Source organism: Neovison vison, chromosome 7 (genome assembly GCF_020171115.1).
Source record: "Neovison vison isolate M4711 chromosome 7, ASM_NN_V1, whole genome shotgun sequence".
Classification (NCBI taxonomy): Eukaryota; Metazoa; Chordata; class Mammalia; order Carnivora; family Mustelidae; genus Neogale; species Neogale vison.
The window spans coordinates 114,086,473-114,104,555 of record NC_058097.1 but is presented as its reverse complement, the minus strand read 5'-3'; the positions used below and the strand labels follow the sequence as shown (position 1 = coordinate 114,104,555).

General features: G+C 56.3%; 1 protein-coding gene across 1 annotated transcript; it reads right to left on the bottom strand.

Annotated features, from left to right (window-relative positions):
* Window positions 1–923: 923 nt before the first annotated feature.
* On the bottom strand, window positions 924–16,615 carry ROBO3 (roundabout guidance receptor 3). Its single transcript, XM_044260187.1, has 27 exons — window positions 16,456–16,615; window positions 12,993–13,319; window positions 12,534–12,691; window positions 11,906–12,026; window positions 11,671–11,809; window positions 11,262–11,389; window positions 10,852–10,976; window positions 9,293–9,464; window positions 8,767–8,975; window positions 8,470–8,551; window positions 8,002–8,167; window positions 7,586–7,752; window positions 6,948–7,069; window positions 6,531–6,756; window positions 6,195–6,316; window positions 5,779–5,950; window positions 5,443–5,628; window positions 4,433–4,456; window positions 4,310–4,352; window positions 3,968–4,107; window positions 3,456–3,650; window positions 3,162–3,300; window positions 2,786–2,998; window positions 2,255–2,406; window positions 2,008–2,115; window positions 1,632–1,799; window positions 924–1,126 (listed from the first exon to the last, which is right to left on the bottom strand). Exons 1-27 carry the CDS (start codon window positions 16,613–16,615, stop codon window positions 924–926), a joined length of 4,167 nt encoding a protein of 1,388 aa, XP_044116122.1.
* Between the last annotated feature and the right edge of the window lie 1,468 nt (window positions 16,616–18,083).

Genomic DNA, 18,083 nt, shown 5'->3' with positions numbered 1-18,083 from the left:
CCTGAGATCCTGACCTGAGCCGAACTCAAGCGTTGGATGCTTAAGGGCCTAAGCTACCCGGGCACCCCTGTTTGAATTTTTTAAAAATTATTATTATTGTAAGGGGCATAGTTCCTTAAAGGAGAGTAAAGAGACCACTGAGGAGGACACCTGAGGAAGACCTGGCTTGGTTGTCTGAAGGTGGGACAGTTTCTCACTGTTGGTTATTTGGAAAGTTCCTTTAACTGGGCTTCAGTGGGTTTCAGCTCCTTCAGGAGGCAAGACAGGCCCCTGTCCTCACCTCTGGCTTTTCTGGAAGTTCAAAAGGAAATGGAAGCTACTCTGTGTCTTGATCTACATCCTCTCGCAGCCCCTTTCTTCCCCATGTCCTGCGTGAAACCAGACAAGCGGGGTCCAGGGCTCCGATCAGACTCTTTTTATTGTCACTTTTACAGATGAGGTTCAGATTGAGATCGAAAGGGAAGACCTGGCTCTCTAGCTTCTAAGCATCATTGCTGGGAGGGAAGAGACCCCCCCCTGCTCCTCTCTGCTCACCCCCATTTACCAGGGGGAGGGGCTCTCAGGCGGCTCCCTGGCCCGGGGACAAGCCCTTCCCTGTGGATCTCCTGATTGATATCCTCCTTGAGGGTCATCTTGGTTCCTAGAGAGAGAAAGAGGCTGGTTTGCAAGGCCCTAGGCTGGGACAAGCAGGCTGTGGGAGGGGTCGGGCCTCCTCTCTCCCTCAGTCCTTCCTGAACCCACTCCCTTCTGTGGAGGCCAGGCTCTTCTCAGTATGACCTTGTCCTCACCTTTGTCACCTGTTCTCCAGGATCCTTCCCCCTTCAGTCACTGGGTCCCCTCCTTTTGACACTAGCTCAGAAAGCCTTTCTCTCTCTTCCTATTTTCAGTCACCCCGGCTCACCGTGCCTAGCCTTCTACTCCCATCACCTGCACACCCCAGCCCTCACCTCTCCACGTTTGTGTCCCGGCCTTTGGCTCCGGCTCCGGCTCCGACTCCGGCCAGGGCCCCGGGAGCCTCGAGAGCTGCTCGAGCCTCTGGAAGAGTTACTGCCTGCTGTGGAACAGGTGCTGGTGGCCTGGCCCCGGGACAGGAAGCCCGGTCGGCTGTAGGGGAGCCAAGCTTCTTCTGCACACAAGAGAGAAGGGCAGCCAGGCCCAGGCAGATAACAGAATAATGTCCCTGTTTGCCCACTGGGCCACCTTGGCCTCAATCCCAGCTCTGAGAATTGCTGATGGCCAGCACGGTGCTCAGGCCATCCTGGGGACTGAGGAGAAACAGCATGACCAGCACGTGGCCTTGACATAACGCATGCTCAGAAACGCATCAGGAACTCCCAGACAGAAAGAGCCTTGGGGAAGGACAGACGGAACACTCAGCCCCACTCTTCCCCCATCTGGGCTGCAGTCCTGAGAAGTTACACAACTGGGGAACTTCAGGGGATTTTTTTCAGAGAGAGCTGCCGAGACAAGTGTAGGTTTGGACCAAATGCATGAACCCAAAGGAAGGTGAGGGGTGAGATGGGTTGAAAATTTCAGAGCCCTTCCATGGCAGGGTCTATACTGCACAATTAGCCTCCGGTGCCCCCTTCTGGTGTAGCAGTGACCCTCTGGCCTGCCCTGGCCCTCCTTACCATCCAGGTGGGGACCCCGCTGGGCCCCTGGAGGCCCAGCCTGCCCCGTTCTCCTCTCCCCACTGCACTCCCGCTCCCGTTCCAAGGAGGACATGCTGCCTGCTGCTCTCAGCCCTAAGGCCCAGCTCGTCTCTTCCTCTGGTGGCGGCAAGGGTGGTGGGGGCAAGTCTGGGGAGAGACCAGCTTTCAGCAGACTCTCCCTCCTCACCTGCCATGGATCTTTCTCCCACTCCTATTCCCTGGCACCAGGAGGCTGCGACTGAACGACCCAAGATTTAGGTTCACCTGCTCCCTCCTCCAGCCCCCAGAGCTCACCCTTGGTTTCCTGCCTAGTCCCCCTACTGTCACCATCTCTCATGGCCCATGGCACCCTCACCGCCAGGACTGTGCTCCCGACGGTAGGGAACAGCCTTGGGTTTCCGGATTCGGGCACGGGGCCCTTGAAGTGGAGGAGTCATCTCCCCAGGCACCTGCCGGGTTCTCCCTGTAGCATTAGCAGACGGGGAGAAGAGCAGGTACGAGAGATGATCAGGAAAGGGGCTTGAGGGTGAAGAGGAAACAAGCTGGGTGGGGGAGGGGCGTTGTGGGAAGGTAGGGACAGACGGGTCGTTCTGCAGACTCACCGGGGGCACTGCTGGCTGTACTGAGGACAGGGCTGGGGCTGAGGTGATGGGAGACTGTGGTTCCAGCACCCAGGCCAACAGGCCTCCCTTCGTGGCTACTCAGAGTGGGCTGGGATACACTGAGAGGGGAACTTGGCCCAAGGGGCACCCTCCTGCAATGACATGAGGCTTCAGCATTTGTTCACTCAAGAAGCTCTAAGTGCCTACTATGTGCCAGCCACTGTGCTAGATACTCCAATGAATAAGGCACAGGCTGTCCCCCACAGGGCTCGAAAGCTAGGGAAGTATGAGGGGAGCCATGTTTTTGAAATGCCCCAAGAAGCTTGCCGAGCCACTCCAATGGAGAAATAGTCTGAAGGGAGTGAGAGACCTTGTCAGCCGTCAAGTTCCTTCCCGAATCACACTTCCACTCTGACGCGGTCAAGAGACCTCTGTATCCCAGATCCATCCATCCATCCATCCATCCAATCATCCACAGAATAGATATGTACCCAGGGCCTATAGTGTGCAAGGCACTATATACCTCCCTACCTGGGCATCTGGTGGAGATGGGGAATGTCAGTGGGAGGCTGGGGAGGGTCAGGAGGTGAGGGGGTAAGAGTGGCTGTGGACTGTTGTCCATAGGAAGATGTGGGGGAGGGGGCTTCCCCTTGGGATGGAGGGACCAAGCACACTCCACTGGAGCTGGGCTCTGCCGCATGGCTCCGCTCAGGCGTTGGTGGGCACCACTCCTCTGGCTCTGAGCTGGGGGCAGAGAGGGTGGGGAGTAGTGATGACTGAGTAGCTTCCATACCTTCTAGTTCTGGTTGCCCTCTCCGCTCCTCTCCTAGCACCTCTGCCCTCCCCCTGCAGGGGACCCTTGGCCGTCCCATCTGTCTAGGGCATCTGCAACAGGGCACAGCCTTACCCGCCCTCCAGCTCTTCCTCAGTCCCCTCTAGGCAGCTCAGTTCAGAGGAAGGGGGAGGTGGTGGCAGGGCTTCTGGCCAGCTGAGAGAGGGCATCTGCACAGGTTTTCCCAGAAGCTTTACTTTGCCTCCCCTGGCTCCTGAGAAGGGTAGGATGGGGACACACCGAGATAAGAGGCAGATGAGAAATGTCAGAAGAAGGTGCTGGGCTGGGTTCCAGAGGGGAAGGGTAGGGATATTCCCTGGGGATGCTCTGCTCAGAGCTAAAATGGGGGTGTTAGGGACTAAGTCATACCGCTGTCCCTCTGGATCCATTCAGGAGGAGCATACTGGCTCCAGGTGCCTGGATCCCCTGAGGGATTTGGGGGGAAACCCCCATGGAAGGTCTGCAGCTCCTCCCCAGGTGGCTCAATGGTGCTGTAGACAGGACCGTCGGTAGGGGCGGCAGTGCCCCGGGCTGTCTGAGCCAGGTACAGGGAGATCCCTGCTTCTGAGGAGGAGAAAGAGGGAGGCCAGGGTGGGAGGCAAGGGACAGGGTGCAGAGACAGAGAAATAGCGATAACAGGAGAATGGAGGGCAAAAGGAGATCCCACTGGATCAACTTCTTCCCCCACCCAAACCTTACCTCCCAAACCAGGGTAAAGGTTAGGCATGAGAGAAGTTCCCCCAACTCCTATCCTACCCAAGGACTGACCAACCTTAGGAAGACTGGCAATCCTCGGCTCCCTTCAGTGTGCCCCAGGAGGTGGAGAGGAGAGAAGGGTGTTGGGGGCCAGGTGTGCCACTGAGGGAATTAGAACTCCTCACCATTGTAATATCTGTCGTCTGGGTCAGGATTGCTGGGGCAGCAGCTCCCCCTGGGCTCCTGGGCTGAGGGGCTTCGAGATGGGTGGGGCCACGAGTCTGCTAGCCAAGGGTAGGGGGCGGGGCCAAGGCCCATGGGTGGCCTGAGGGAAAGCACGTGAACGCTGGGGACCCAGAGCCTGAACAGGCTAGCGAATTTAAGAGTAATCAGGAATTGTAGGGCAGTAATGGTGAATTTGAGGGTGGCAGATGGGAGACAGTCAGTGGCAAGGAGGCCTGAGGAGGAAGGAGAATGGTCGCTTGATGGAGGGGGATTGTCCTTGGAAGATGGATTACAAGGATTACCTGGAACTGGCTCCAGAGAGGCCCTCTGAGTGTGGGAAGGACACTGGGAAGATGAGGGGGAGACTGGGTGAGAGAAGGGCCCGTACTTGGGGTCTGAACCCCACTGGAGCAGAGATAGCTTACCTGCAGGTGTGTAGGCAAAGGAGGCTTCCGAAAAGGAATCCATGGGAGAAAGAAGAGGGTAAATGGAGAAAGGGTCAGAAATACCCACATTCTTGTCCCCTTCTTGGCCACGGTCCCAATTCCTTCACTCAGCCTGTACCCCTGGACCAATTTCATCAGAATTTCTAGAAGTGGGACTCAAGCATCAGTACTTTTCTAGGGGCGCCTGGGTGGCTCAGTGGGTTAAAGCCTCTGCCTTCGGCTCAGGTCATGATCTCAGGGTCCTGGGATTGAGCCCCACATCAGGCTCTCTGCTCAGCAGGGAGCCTGCTTCCTCCTCTCTCTCTCCCTGCCTCTCTGCCTGCTGTGATCTGTCTGACAAATAAATAAATAAAAATCTTTTTTTAAAAAAAAAGTATTTTTCTAAAAAGTTCCCCAAGAGATCCCCATGTGTAGGCAAGGTTGGGAAGCCCTGATCGAAGAGACCTCAGAATCTCTTCAGACACGCCCCTTACCAGGGAGTAGCAGAAATCAAGTCGGCTCTTTTCAGCGGGCCCCGCCTTTCCACCCAGACCCTGCCTCGTATTTTAATACTCTGCCCTGGCCACGCCCCCTCCTGCTAGGCCCCGCCCCTCGGGAAAGAGCTCCCCGCCCCCTCCAGAATTGCCGCTTCTTTACTGAGACTGACTGCAAAGCCCGCTCTCCTCTCGAGTCATCTTAGGGGAATATTTTATCCCTCTCCCAGACTCAGGTCCCACCCCTTCTAGGTCCTGCCATTTCCCCCCAGTCCCGCCCGCTCCCAGCACGACGGTGCCCTCTGCGCGTCCCTCTCGAGGGAGCCACCCCTCCCTCTGACCCCGCCCCCACTCCCGGAGCTGCGAGCTCCTCCCGTCCCGCTCTCGTCTCGGGACAGCCAGCCTCCCTTCCGGAGGGACGGGATCTCTAGGCCCCGCCCATTCCAGGCGCCCCCTTTCCGTCCCCAGCACCCAAGTGAGCCCCTCCGCCTGCACCGCCCCCCAGGCGCCGCTCACCCGTGTAGTGACTGAGCTCCTTGCGCTGCCTCCGGCGCCGGTAAAGGACGGCGCAGAGCCCGAGCAGCAGCGCCCCGCAGGCGGCGCCGCTGCCCGCAAGGAAGGCAGGCTCCCGCAGCACCCTCGCCAGCCGCTCCGCCAGCCCCGGGCCCACCTCCAGCCCAGGCTCCGATTCCGGCGGGGTAGCTGTGGGGGTCAGAGAGGTGAGGGGACCAGGAGCCTGGAAACCCGGCAGCGAGGAAGGGGGGCCATCCCTGACCCCGTAGGCCCAGCTACGCCAGGGCCCCCCGACTCCAGTTCCCCAACCCTGCGCACCCACCCCTTCTCCGGACTCACGCAGCTGCACCGACACCGGGACACTGGCCACGCCCACGCCAGCGCCGGTGACCGCCGCGACCTGGGTCCGGTAGAGAAGACCGGGCAGCAGTCTCTGGAGCACCGCGGAACGTGCCCAGCCTGCCGCGGACCGGTTGAGGTGGAAGCGGCTCTCATTGCCCAGGCACCAGATCTGGGGAGTCCGAGACCAGGGTTTAGAGTCTGAAAAGGGATCCTGGCCTCACGTGGAAACTCGAAACTCTGAATAGTAGAGGGGGCTAGCCAGGCATCATTCAGCCTGGAGGGAACACTTTGAAAGCTCTTTCCTCTTCCCCAACCACATCTCCAGCCCCAAAGTCTAGGTTCCCTTCTCCCTAATCCTAGCCCCTAGCTTCTCCCTCTCCCTCCCCTCCCCAGTCCCTTCCAAAACCCTGTACCTGGTATTCCTTGATGACCCCATTTTGCTGGGAAGGGAGTGGAGGTTCCCAGGACACCGTGACACTGCTGTTGCCTTCACCCCCCAAGGCCACCGTTACTCCCTGAGGGGGACCACTGGGGGCTGTGCCCACCGTGGAGTATGGTGAGAAAGACAGTCATTGCCAGCTGCGCCTCCTGCCCCAACCTTCCCACTCCTAGGTACCACCTTGGGAACTGAAATATCAGGTATCCTTACTTCCCACAGCTTCCCTTGCTCTTCCCCTGCAAACTTCTATCCTTCCCCACTCCCCTTTTCCTGTTGTCCATTCATCAGCTCTGTGCACCTCCTCCCTTACCTTCCTCAGGAATGCTCCCGGTCACAACGGGACTTTCAGTCCCCAGCCCCTCCTGGCCTTGCGCTTGCACCTTGATCTGAATTTGGGTCCCTGGCGGGAGTCCTCTCAGCACAGTACTTTGCTGGGTTGGGGACTGTAGGTCCAGTACAGTCCAACTTCCCCCATCAGGACCTGCTACCCTCCAAGACACCCGGAAACCTTGCACCAGCTGGACTGGACCATCTACCTGTAGGAGACAGGACAAAGCACATCAGAAGGAGAAACAGGGACCACACAAGTCCTCTGGGCCCCGCCCGTCCTCCACTCACCCTGTCTTCCCCAGCACTCGCCTCCCACCCTTCCCGGACCCATTCTTGGAGGTCCCTAGGGCCCCCATGATCATCCCTGCCCTTAACCTCATTCCTATGCCACACTCACAGTCCAGGACACCTGCAAGGTCCGGGGCCCAAGGACTATGGGCTCCTGCATGCGCACCGCCACTTCAGCCAGCCCCCGCTGTCCTCTCCATGGGTCCTCCACAGGCCTGGATGGGTTGCTGTCTAGTGACCAAAGAGCCCGCTCAGCAGGGGCCATCAGGGACAGGGAGTGAGACTGAAAGTGTCCTTGTATCCTACCTTGCGCTGTCCCCACAGACTGGACTACTTAGCACCCCAGAGCACACCCCAGGATCAGGAGGGGGCTGGTCAGGGGAAGAACTTCTGGAGGTGGGCGTGGGTGTCCAGCTACTATGAACCTACTTTCTGCACTTTAGAGACCTCAGTTCCTCATCTCCAGCATGAAGATGAACCTGCCAAGGTTCCTTCTAGTCCTAATAAGGTACAGTATCCGTGAGTAAAAGGCTCAGAAGTAAGGGTCTGCCAAGATGACTGAATTTCCCCCTCTCCCCTCTTCTCTTGTTCTCTCCACGAGAGGGAGGCGTGACCTATTCCGGGCTGGGCTACCAGGAGAGGCGGGCACAGCAGAGAAGAGCTGCCATTCTGTCATAGTTTGAAGGGAGGGGTGATCTGCAGTGTTTCGTGTCATATCCCCGAGCCGGGGACTCTGACCTTACTCACCCTGGGTGCGCACAGGCTCAGAGACGGGGCTGGGCTCACTGAGGCCCCAGGCTCCCACAGCACGCACCAGGAACAGATAGATGGTGTTGGGCTGCAGACCACCGACCGTGTGTGTCTCCAGTTGCACGCCATCAGCCACCGTCCGCCATGTGTTGCCAGCTGCTTGGCTGCAACCGGGATGGGGTGACAGAGTTGTCTGAGCCAGGGACCCCCAACCCGCCTCCTCTCTCTCATCCGTTCTCTATGGCCCCCTCCTATCTCCTCACCTTGGGATAGGGAACTGGCAAAACTCTTCCCACCATAGCCAAGACCATAAGGACATAAGCCAAGCTTTCCCCCCCCCCACTATAAGCCAAGACAAGGACATAAGATTCCCTTCCGACTTTCCAGGTTTGCATGTAAAACTTTCTCCATACCTGAAGGCCTCTATCACATAGGAGGTGACTGTGGCCCCTGCCTGTGGGTTGGGCTCCCAGGTCAGGGTAATGCTGTTCTTGGTGATCTCAGTGACCACTGGCTGAGAGGGAGGCCCCGGAGGGATACTGGGTTCGGTAGGGGGTTCCTGCGATACTCCCCAATCTTCTGCAGTGAGGAGATAATCTTTAAGTAGAAGGATGGGAAAAGGATGCCCCCACCATGTAACCTGCCCCCTTCACAGAGAAGCTGGGGAGCTGTGACAGTGGTGACAGTGGAGAAGGGAAAGGAGTGAACTAAACCCTACTCACATCAGCCTCCCAAGTGCACCACTTCTGTCCTCCTCCCCACCACCGTGGCCATGGTATTTGGAAGCTTAAGCAGTGCTGGGGCCTTGGAAAGTACTGACTACTTTCCAAGCAGGTTTGGATGCTTTATAGGCAAAGCAAGGGGCCAGAGGCAAAACTCACCCCGCTTCCTAAGCCAGCTGCTCCACGTGGCCTCCCCGGTGGAACTCTTGGCCACACAGCTGTAGAAACCCATGTCCGTCTCCTGCAGGGGAGGGTAGAGAACTGGCAAACTGGAGATGGAGCACGGAAGGGTGAAGGGAGTTGAGGGGGGGTTGTTCAGAAGGCGTGATCCACTTTCCATGGTCTCAGAGAGCAGAGGAGTAGAGATGGTGGGAGTCCCCGCAGGTACTTACGAGAGGTGGGCACGTGGACTGTGTGGCCATGCTCCATTACTCAGGCCCCGGGGGGGAGACTCACCTGCACGCTGGCGATGTACAAGGTACCGTTGGCCATGAGGTTGAGCTGGAGGTCATCCCCCTGCAGCCACTGCCCATCCTTCTTCCACCGGACACTAGGCTGAGGGTTCCCAGTCACTCTGCATGGCAGCCACACAGAGGAGCCAAGTGCCAGCGTCTGATTGGCTGGTCCCTGGAGGATGATGGGAGGCAGCCCATCCAAGGAGGAGGCTGAGAGAGGAAGAACTTGGGCACCTCAGGAGAGGATCCAGGGTTCAGGCCACCAGCCCCTTGTCTTCCTTCTCTGCTCCTTCTCTCCTCCTCCCCCCAGAGATCGGAGGGGCTTCGATAACCATCTGGAGTCTCTGCCTGGGACCAGCCACCTATCAGTGGCTGCTGTAGTGGATTTCCAAACATCAAGGTCATGTCTCAGGAACGTGCCCCTCCCCTTGCAGACATATTATATAGAATCCAAGAAAAACAGATTATCTTGAAGTCATTATTTCCTTCTAGGCCATGGGTCCAGGCCTATCTCCATGAGCACCTACCTCTTTTTACCTCCAAGAGGGCCTTGGCCAGGATGCTGCCGGCCACACTAACAGCCTGACACACGTAGTAACCAGCATCCCCGCTCTGCACAGAGGTAATGTTGAGCTGGCCACTGGGAGACACTGAGAAGCGCCCCTTAGGTTGAAGTGGCTGACTGGGGAAAAGCAGAACCTGGGGACAGAGCAAGGAACCAGGGTAGGGAATGAGCAGGCAGCTGGCAGAGAGAAAGATCCCTATTCCCATCAACCCCAGAATTCAGAGAATTCCTAAGGTTCTAGTTCCTACCCTGTCACCACCAGCCAGTTATATGACCTTGGGCCAACTAGTTAGATCTACTCACAAAAATGTGGTAATTTTATTAGATGATTTTGGGGTGCACTTCCCTGCTTTATGACTTATTCTTTGGGAAACTTTGAGCAAGCTCTTTAACCCTCCTGAGCCCAGATTTCCCCAAATTTGGCTCTTAGGGGATAGTTATAAGGATTAAATGAGTAATTATGAAAATCTTTTAAAACATTATGTGATAAAGGTTTAATATTTTCCCCTTCTTTCTGGTTCTATGTTACATAGATACATGGAAGGTTGAGAAAGAGGTTTGGGTCACAGGTAAATGGCACCTTGCAGCCCCCCTGATGGGTCCCTACTCCTACCCTCTACTACCATCAGCATTTTTACTCATTTAAGAATCTAATTAAAATACAGCAATCCCAGGGGCGCCTGGGTGGCTCAGTGGGTTAAAGCCTCTGCCTTCCGCTCGGTCATGATCTCAGGGTCCTGGGATCAAGCCCCGCATCGGGCTCTCTGCTCAGCAGGGAGCCTGCTTCCCTTCCTCTCTCTCTGCCTACTTGTGATCTCTCTCTGTCAAATAAATAAATAAAAATCTTTAAGAGAAAAAAAAATACAGCAACCCCAGATGCTGGAGAAGATGTTGGAAAATCGTGGTGTGGATTTGGAATGAGGTAATAGAACTGGTTGTCCATTGGGGTGGGATTAGTCAGACTTATTTGATTATACTGACCCTGTTTCCCAGTAGCAAAATCCCCTTCCCCTAGCGTTTGGTACTCATGTTGTAACTTCAGTGAATGTTCATTCCGCTTGTGTATTGAGGAATTTGTTTGCGCAGGGGGGTGACTGTGAGCTCCCCTGGGGGAAGTCCCTTGGAAGTAGATGATCGAGTCCTGCTGTGCCCTGAGCAGCTTCTTTTAGAGTAAATACTTTTCAGAGCAGTTTATTAAAGCCCAGGCCCCAGGTATGGGCTGGATTTGCTACATCTTCAGGGCAGCCTTGCTTAAAAATAGAAGGATTCTCCAGGGAATTACCATACAGGACTGCTTCCTCCCACCTAAACATATTAACATCATTTCTTTTTAAAGTGTTCAATATGCTCCAGGCCTTTTATATTCATTATCTTATTTAAGCCTCCCAAATAACTTGCAAGGGTTTCTGGGAGGACCAAAGGTAAAACAGGGCCTCCAGGAGAAGTCTGTAGAATGTAAAAGGAGGGGGGCTAAGACCCAGAAGAGAAGCTGTGGGAAGGCCCACAGATCTGGCCACCTACTTGACTTCCCTCTTTTTGCCAGAAGATGGCAGGTGGGGGGTTTCCTTTGGTCTCACACTGGAAAGCCACGCTCTCACCAGGAGCTGCCATCTGGTCCTGGGGCTGGGTCACCAGCTGGGGTGGGACTGGGAAGGGGGAGGGGATAAAGGAACAGGGAGTCAGGCATTCAGAAGGGAGACTGAGGGAACAGGAGAGAGAGGGAAGCCCAAGCTTGGCTTAAGTGGAAGCGATACTCGATACTCGTCTCTTGTTCAAGCAGGTTCAGCTTTCTCCTCCTTTCTCTCCTCCAAGTCTCCAGTGGCCCACCCATCTCTCCCACTCGGCCCTTTCTCCCTTGTTCTTCTCTTTACCCAGTCCTCCACGTTCCTGCCTCTCATCCCTGCCTCGGGTAGTCTGAGGCAGGCCCTTACCGTGAACAGTGAGGGAGCCAGATGCTTCCGCGCGGCCCACGCTGTTCTCAGCCACACAGGTGTAGGTCCCCTCATCGTCAGCACTCACACGCCCGATCCAAAGGCTGTGGTCACTCCGGATCTCATACCTGCTCCACTCCCCACCCCCAGGCTGGGTTGGCCAGAGCTGCAGACCCCTTTTCTCTCCCCCAGGACAGACATCACAATTGGGGTACATAAAGACAAGGTAGGCCTCAACAGGGACCCATCAAATGAGATGGGGAACAGATAGGGCAGGGGCCACAGTCTCCAGGAGACAGGTTTCTATGTGTCGTCAAGTGAGATGGTGTCTGCCTTCCCATTTTCTAGGGCAGGGTATGCTCTTGAGCTGGTTGGGTCTCCTTACAGGCAGGAGGAGAGGGATTCTCACCTGCCTGTGGGCAGTTCCCCATCCTCCTTGCGCCAGCGTAGACGGGGTGGGGGGTCCCCCTGCACCTCGCATGGGAAATCCACGGGGGCGTCTGCCAGGACCACCTGATTCACTGGTCTACGCAGGAACGAGGGTCGCTCTGTGGAGTAGGAGTGAGTGAATCACCGGGGGGTCTGCACAGCTTCTTACTACACAGGCTGCACACCCCTGTAACCCACCAACTCCCTGTGCCTACCCAGTACCACAAGTTCAGCAGCCCCACTCTCCCGTTCTCCTGCCATGTTGGAGGCCACACACACATACAGCCCTGCGTCACTCTTGAGTGTATGTGACATCATCAGCTTCCCTCCACGGATCTGCAGAGCAATAATGGTAACTTTGGTCTTCGGTAGCCATCAAAGCAAATTCATTTATTTCATCCTCCCAGTAAGCCCAATAAGAAGACCAGAAAAATTGACCCACTTACCAGATAAGGAATCCTTAAGTGATCTGCCCAAGGGTGGCAGGGGGGGAGGGGCCCTCAGGTCTATGTTTGTTCCCACAGCCCTACCTACCTTCCACAAGTTCCTGGGGCTTCTTGCTCCCCACCTGTTTTATTCCAAGTCCATCCTATCCATCCTTAACTTATCCCTCACTTACTAGCTGACTCTCAGCCTCTGGTCTGCTAATGCCAGGAGCTTAAATCTCCTTAAATCTTATCATACTCAAGACATTACTCCTTGGCCCTCCAAAACCCTTAGATTCACTCTTTCCTCCTTTGGGACAGGCAGGGCACCTTACTCTATGGCCCCGCCCGCCAAGACGCCCTTGGCCCCAGCCCTGGCCCATCAGATCCTTAGCCCTGGCACCAGGTCTCGCCTCACCGTGATCCTCCCCTCCTCCTCCTTGAGTCTTGCACTGTCCTTCTTCCAGGACACGGAAGGCTCTGGGTGGCCACGGGGGGGCACGCATTCCATTACCGCCGGCTCCCCCACTGCCACCTCCACGTTTCCAGGAGACTGCCGGAAATCATCACGGAGGACTGGGGGTGGGGGGGGGGCGGACAGAGACAAAGAGAGAATGAGAATGAATGACCAGGGGAATAAATGAACAACTGGGTTAGGACACAAGGGAAGTGTCTTGGGGAGGGGTGTATCACCACAGACCCGAACTCTTCCCCAGCTGCAAAAATACTCTGGCCAGCGCGTGGACGTTAGACACCTAGGGTCACGGTCCCAAAAGAAGATGCTGAAGGAGCTGAGATTGGGGCTGGTTCCTGATCGGATTACCTGGGGCCTTCCTGCGTCTGGTGGGAACCAACCAGAAGACAGGGCGACTCTCACCTGCCACTTCCAGCGAGGCATTTCTACTGGCCGCTGCCCCCAGGTAGTTGCGCGCCACACAAGTGTAGACTCCCTCGTCGGGGCGCGCGCGGCGCCCGTGCACGATGCGCGGGAAGAAGAGGGCGCCGCTGGGCAGCAGCAGGCGGTGCGCGCGCGGATCCTCGCGCGCAGTGGCCACTCGAGCCCCATTCTTGTACCACTCGATGTTGGGCCGGGGCCGGCCCTCGGCACGGCAGGGCAGCGTGGCCGGCTCGCCTCGGGAGACCAACAGATCTGGCGGCTGCTCCACGATGCGCGGCATCGCGTCCTCCGGCTCGACCCTTGACGCTGAGGGCAGGGGGGTTGGCACAGCATTTTGACCCGGAAATTAGGGAGAGGTTTCAGAGAGAAAGACAGCCTTGTCTGCCCCCCCACCCCCATCCCTCTTCCCTCTGAAGGGGTTTTCTGGGCAGACGGGTACTTCCACGTTCTTGGGCTGGAAAGGATATGCTTACAGATTGGCAGATCAGTAGACTAATCAGGTCACAAACTCCTAGGCTGGCTTTCTAGGCTGCCTAAAGACACCAACCTTCTCTCTCAAGGTTAAGTGGAGAGTGATCGGGCCTTGTTGGGGCAAGTAGACCACTCCTCTAGTCCAGGGGTAGTCAGTCTCCCACACCGACTGGTTCGCAGATTGTCCTCACTCCCTGAAGCAGGGCACCAGAGCCAACACGTGGTTCTTGGCCTCCACATGGTGGTGGGCCAGCCTGGGGTCTCTTAGGAAAAGTGAGAAGAGAGTGATCTGACTAAAGTCTGGGACTAGGAGAGGTTCTTAACCTGGAGTCTGGGAATGGACATAGAGTGCTTCTTTGTCTTTTTTGTTTATTTATTTACTTTATTAAGTAAACTCTATGTTCAACGTTGGACTGGAGCTCATGACTCAGAGATCAAGAGTCGCAGGCTCTGCCGACTGAGCCAGCCAGGTACCCCTCTTACTGAATCCCAGACGATCATGCTTGGAGAAACCCGTAAAGTCCCAGGAACTGAATGAAACTGGTAGCAAAATGCGAATAAGACTCCTTTTCTAAGAGGTGCGGAGTTTTCAACAGATTCTTCTACAGGTTGATGTAGCAGAGAAAGGCTAAGAATTACTAACTAGGAAGGGGACTCCTTTCCTGGATCACTAACTAAGAAGGGGACTCCATTCCTTCTTTTGTTTCATCCAGTCGGTTCACCTGCACAGTCTGCTCTTGGCTCTTACTTGGCCTGCAGACTCCTGCGGGCTTCATCTTCCACAGTTGCTTTAGGATCCAGGATGCTCGAGTCCATTAGGCTCAGACACTCCCACTTCATCACAAGTGGATTTGTAACCCGCGGCGGCCAGTAGGCGCCGCTGCTGCCTCGCATAATTTGGCGTCCTCATAACCAGGGCTACCCCGACTCCAGTTCTCTACCTTACCCTACCCCAGCCCGCGCCCCTCCCACTCTGTTCCAAACCAACCCCCCCCTCCCCCGCCCCGACCTTGAGCTCCAGGCGTCGGTGTGGGGTTGGGTTTTATTGCCCCACCCCTATTCTTAGAAGTTCTTTGGAGACAAAGCCGGAAGGGGTTGCCCCTTGCCGAGGTCGTCCAGGAACAGTTAAACTGGCTAGGACAAGATCAGTTTCCCTCCCACTTAGGGAAGGGAGTAATTTTCTCGATTTCCTTCCTTCCAAATGGAAAACTCTGCTTCTCAGGGGTCTCTTCTACAGCATCCCACCCCAGTCCCAGTTTAGGCAGAGCCCCATGCTGAGCCACGGTAGAGCAGCTAAGAGCTCAGGGATTGTCCTGGAACCAAGTAGGGCTGAGATTTCAGATTTGACACTTCCTAGCTATACAGACTTGGCAAATTATGGAGCTTCTCTGAGTCTGTTTATTTTGAATATGGGAGTGGTGATAGGGTTGTCATAATACCATAATGAATGTAAGCGCTTGGGGGAAGGCTCTATAAATATGGTAATTCCCTGATTATTTAGGGGTTCTTCCTCCCTAGCCCACCGTACCTAATCAGATTCTATTAGACCCTAATATTCCTTTCTCCCCCATCGCATAACCTTAGGGTGTAATGGAAATAGGTTTGTTACTGCTAAGCTTTATGCTGCTTTTGTGACCACTGGGGTACTTTTCATCTTCTCTGAATTTGTTTCCTCGGCGGCAAAATGTAGCCATCAACCTCCTTACATTTTCAAGTGTAAATGAGACACTGCATGGTGACAACACTATTAGATAGACCGCTGGGAGTGCAGAGGTGTGTCTGTGCTGTCTGGGAGAGGGGCTGTGCCCCTAACCTCCTGGAAACCTGAAGGGGGGCCAGGAATTCGGAGAATTCCAGCTCACTTCCCACCTTCTTCAGCCCTGCTGGCTCGTACATACCACACCCTTCTGGTCGGCCCTTTCCCCCTAATTCCTGTAGACACAGCTGCAGGCACCCTTTCCCTGGAATTTCTTCCCTGTCATTCCCCGTCTCAGGAGATGCACCGAAGGCAGCTAATGAATAGCTAATGATCATGCTAATGAAGCTCTGGGGCTCCTCCCTCAGCACCTGGAGTACCCACACAAACACATGCATATTGCCCATGTCTCCTTTTTCGTCTTCTTCGAGTTTCCAGGACCGTGCTGCCCCTAGACTGTAGTGGGCGGATGTCAAGGGATGGGGGGGGAACCAGAGGGGAAATCCTGGGCAAAGGTGTCCGGGAAAGCGGGAATTTCCGACGCGGCCGGCAGGGGGCGCGATCGGACGTCTTCCCCAGACTCCAAGCGGCCAACTCGGGCCACCTCCCCGCAGCGCTAGGGGAGCGCGCGCTGTCTCAGTCATTTATTAATCACCGTAATTAGCGGTAACGACCTCGCCGCCGGCACAGCCCGCCTGCCGCAGTCCTGCCGGGTGGGCCGGCTGTGAGTTCCACCTCTGAGCTGCAAACTTCTAAAGTTTCCTTAAACCCTCCGCTTTTGTCGTCCTCTGTAGCTAACACATCCAACGTTTCAGCTTCCTCACCCAAGTCCTAAGTGAGTTCTTGGAAAACTTTGGGGGCGCAAGGGAAAACTTGCTAGCTGGGTGGGTCACCGAGTGGCCCTGGCCCTCCGACGACCGCGTGCCCTCTTCTGCCCTCCCTCCCTGGGTGCCGGCCTCTCTTAGCTCGGTATTGCCCATCACCAGCCACGGTTCTCCTCAATTGGGGTGGCCGCGGGGGTCGGTTGCGCAGATGGAGAGCAAAGGATTTGATAGCCATCTCCTCCCAAGCCCTGGATCTTCTGCCGATACCCCCACTCAGGGTCTCCAAGCCCCAAATCCCCCCTTGGTCATCACCCACGCCCCCGGGGAGGCGCTTGGGGCGCTCCGCTTGGTCCCAGATCTTGAGGCAGGGGCGCTTTGGCCTCCCCCTCCACGCCGTCTTCCCATCTTACCCCATCCCTTGATCTGACGTCCCCACGGGGCAGGGTCTTACCATTGAAAGAAGGATCGCCGGGGGGCAGCAGGCTGTGGTTGAGCGCCGCCACCGAGGAGTTGAGGCCGAAGAGCAGGTCGCTGGAGTTGGAGACGTCCCCCGCCAGCGAGTCCGCGAATAAGTTCATTTGAAGCAGTGTTTTGAGCAGGTAGCGCAGCATGGCGCGACCCAACTGGGAACGGGGCGGGGGGCTCGGGGCCCAGCCCCTGGGTCTGAGACCCGCGGGCCGGGAACCGTAAGCCCCTCCACAGCCTCTGCGCGCTGCCCCAGCCACGGTGCCGCTCTCCTGCCGGCGCGCCTGGGTACGGTGCGTGCCTCCGCGTGCCCTACTCCTTCCCTCGTCCTTCTCTCCACCCCCCAGAGCAGCGGTCCCCCGGGAGCTGGGCAGGCGGAAAGCAGGTGCCACGCCGATCACGGCGTAATTAAGGGATTAATCCGCCTCCCTCCACCCTCCCATCCCCACCCCGATGGCCACTAGCAGGGCCAGAGACTCGAGTCGCGTAGCGCGCGAGTTGAGTCTCCGCCCCGCGCCCCGCGTCCCGGGTCGGGGTTTTGGACACCGCAGCTATTTCCCTCCTTTCTCAAAGCAGCCAAGATGAGGGATGAGGCTCTGTCTGACTTTGCCCTTCTGACTGACTTTAAAACAGGATTCCCTTCTCTCTTTTACCCGCCCTTAAGCTAAGACCAAGAACGTTCCTCCACCTCTCAAAGCCCTGGTTTCAATTTCCTCCCAAGTCCCGGGGCTTAGCTGCGAAGTGCTGGAGGCTGGAGTGGTTTAGAGCGGGAGTCCGAGGCGGGTGCGGAATAACTGCACCGCGCGTCCACCCGTCACCCCGCTGTAGCCCGTTTTACAGCGGAGAGACCATGGGACAGGGTGCTGTGTTTTGACCCGGAGTCCTGCTCCACACGCTCTAATCTAGTAGTATGCGCAGGAGACTCACCAAGGATAAAACTGGAGGGGGCAGGCCCAAGGGAATCTGGGCACTTAGCATCTATATGCATACCTCGGGCCATCTATTTTGCATACTTTTACAGTACTGTGCTCTGACGTGGTTTATTAAATTGTTTTACCTTCTTGAGGAGACTGAAGGCAGATAGCCAGGACAAAGACAAAGAGAGCAATATTTTCTGTAAAGACAAGTACAAGAGAAGAGAAGGGCCTGATGCAAAACTCGTGCAAAACCGTTCAAACCCGATAAAGGTTGTCCTTCCAATGCGGAGCAGTGGGGAGAAACCGCGATCCCCTCTTCTCCATCCAACCTGCTTCTGAGTTTTCTGCAGTTCTTTTTACCTGAAAATCTCCTCGTCCCCCACCACCCACTCACTCGCTCACTTTCCTAGGCTGGAGATAGCATTGGGGTGTCAAGGAGAGCGAGAGACCTTGGCCTATCTATCTGGGCAAAGCCATGTTGATGGCTGAGTGGTGGGGTTCTAGCCCAGCCTTCAGGCTCTGGATGATGAGACCACCTTCCTGGGGTGGCTGCTTCTGACCCGGGAGCGGCTGGTGAACAGGCCTGGATCCAGAGAGGTGGATGCCACCGGGACACAGAGCCCACAGTAAACACATCCCCGAGTTCCAAGTATCAGGCAGGCAGTGCTCAGGTGAAGCAGACACTTTGTCAAAGAGG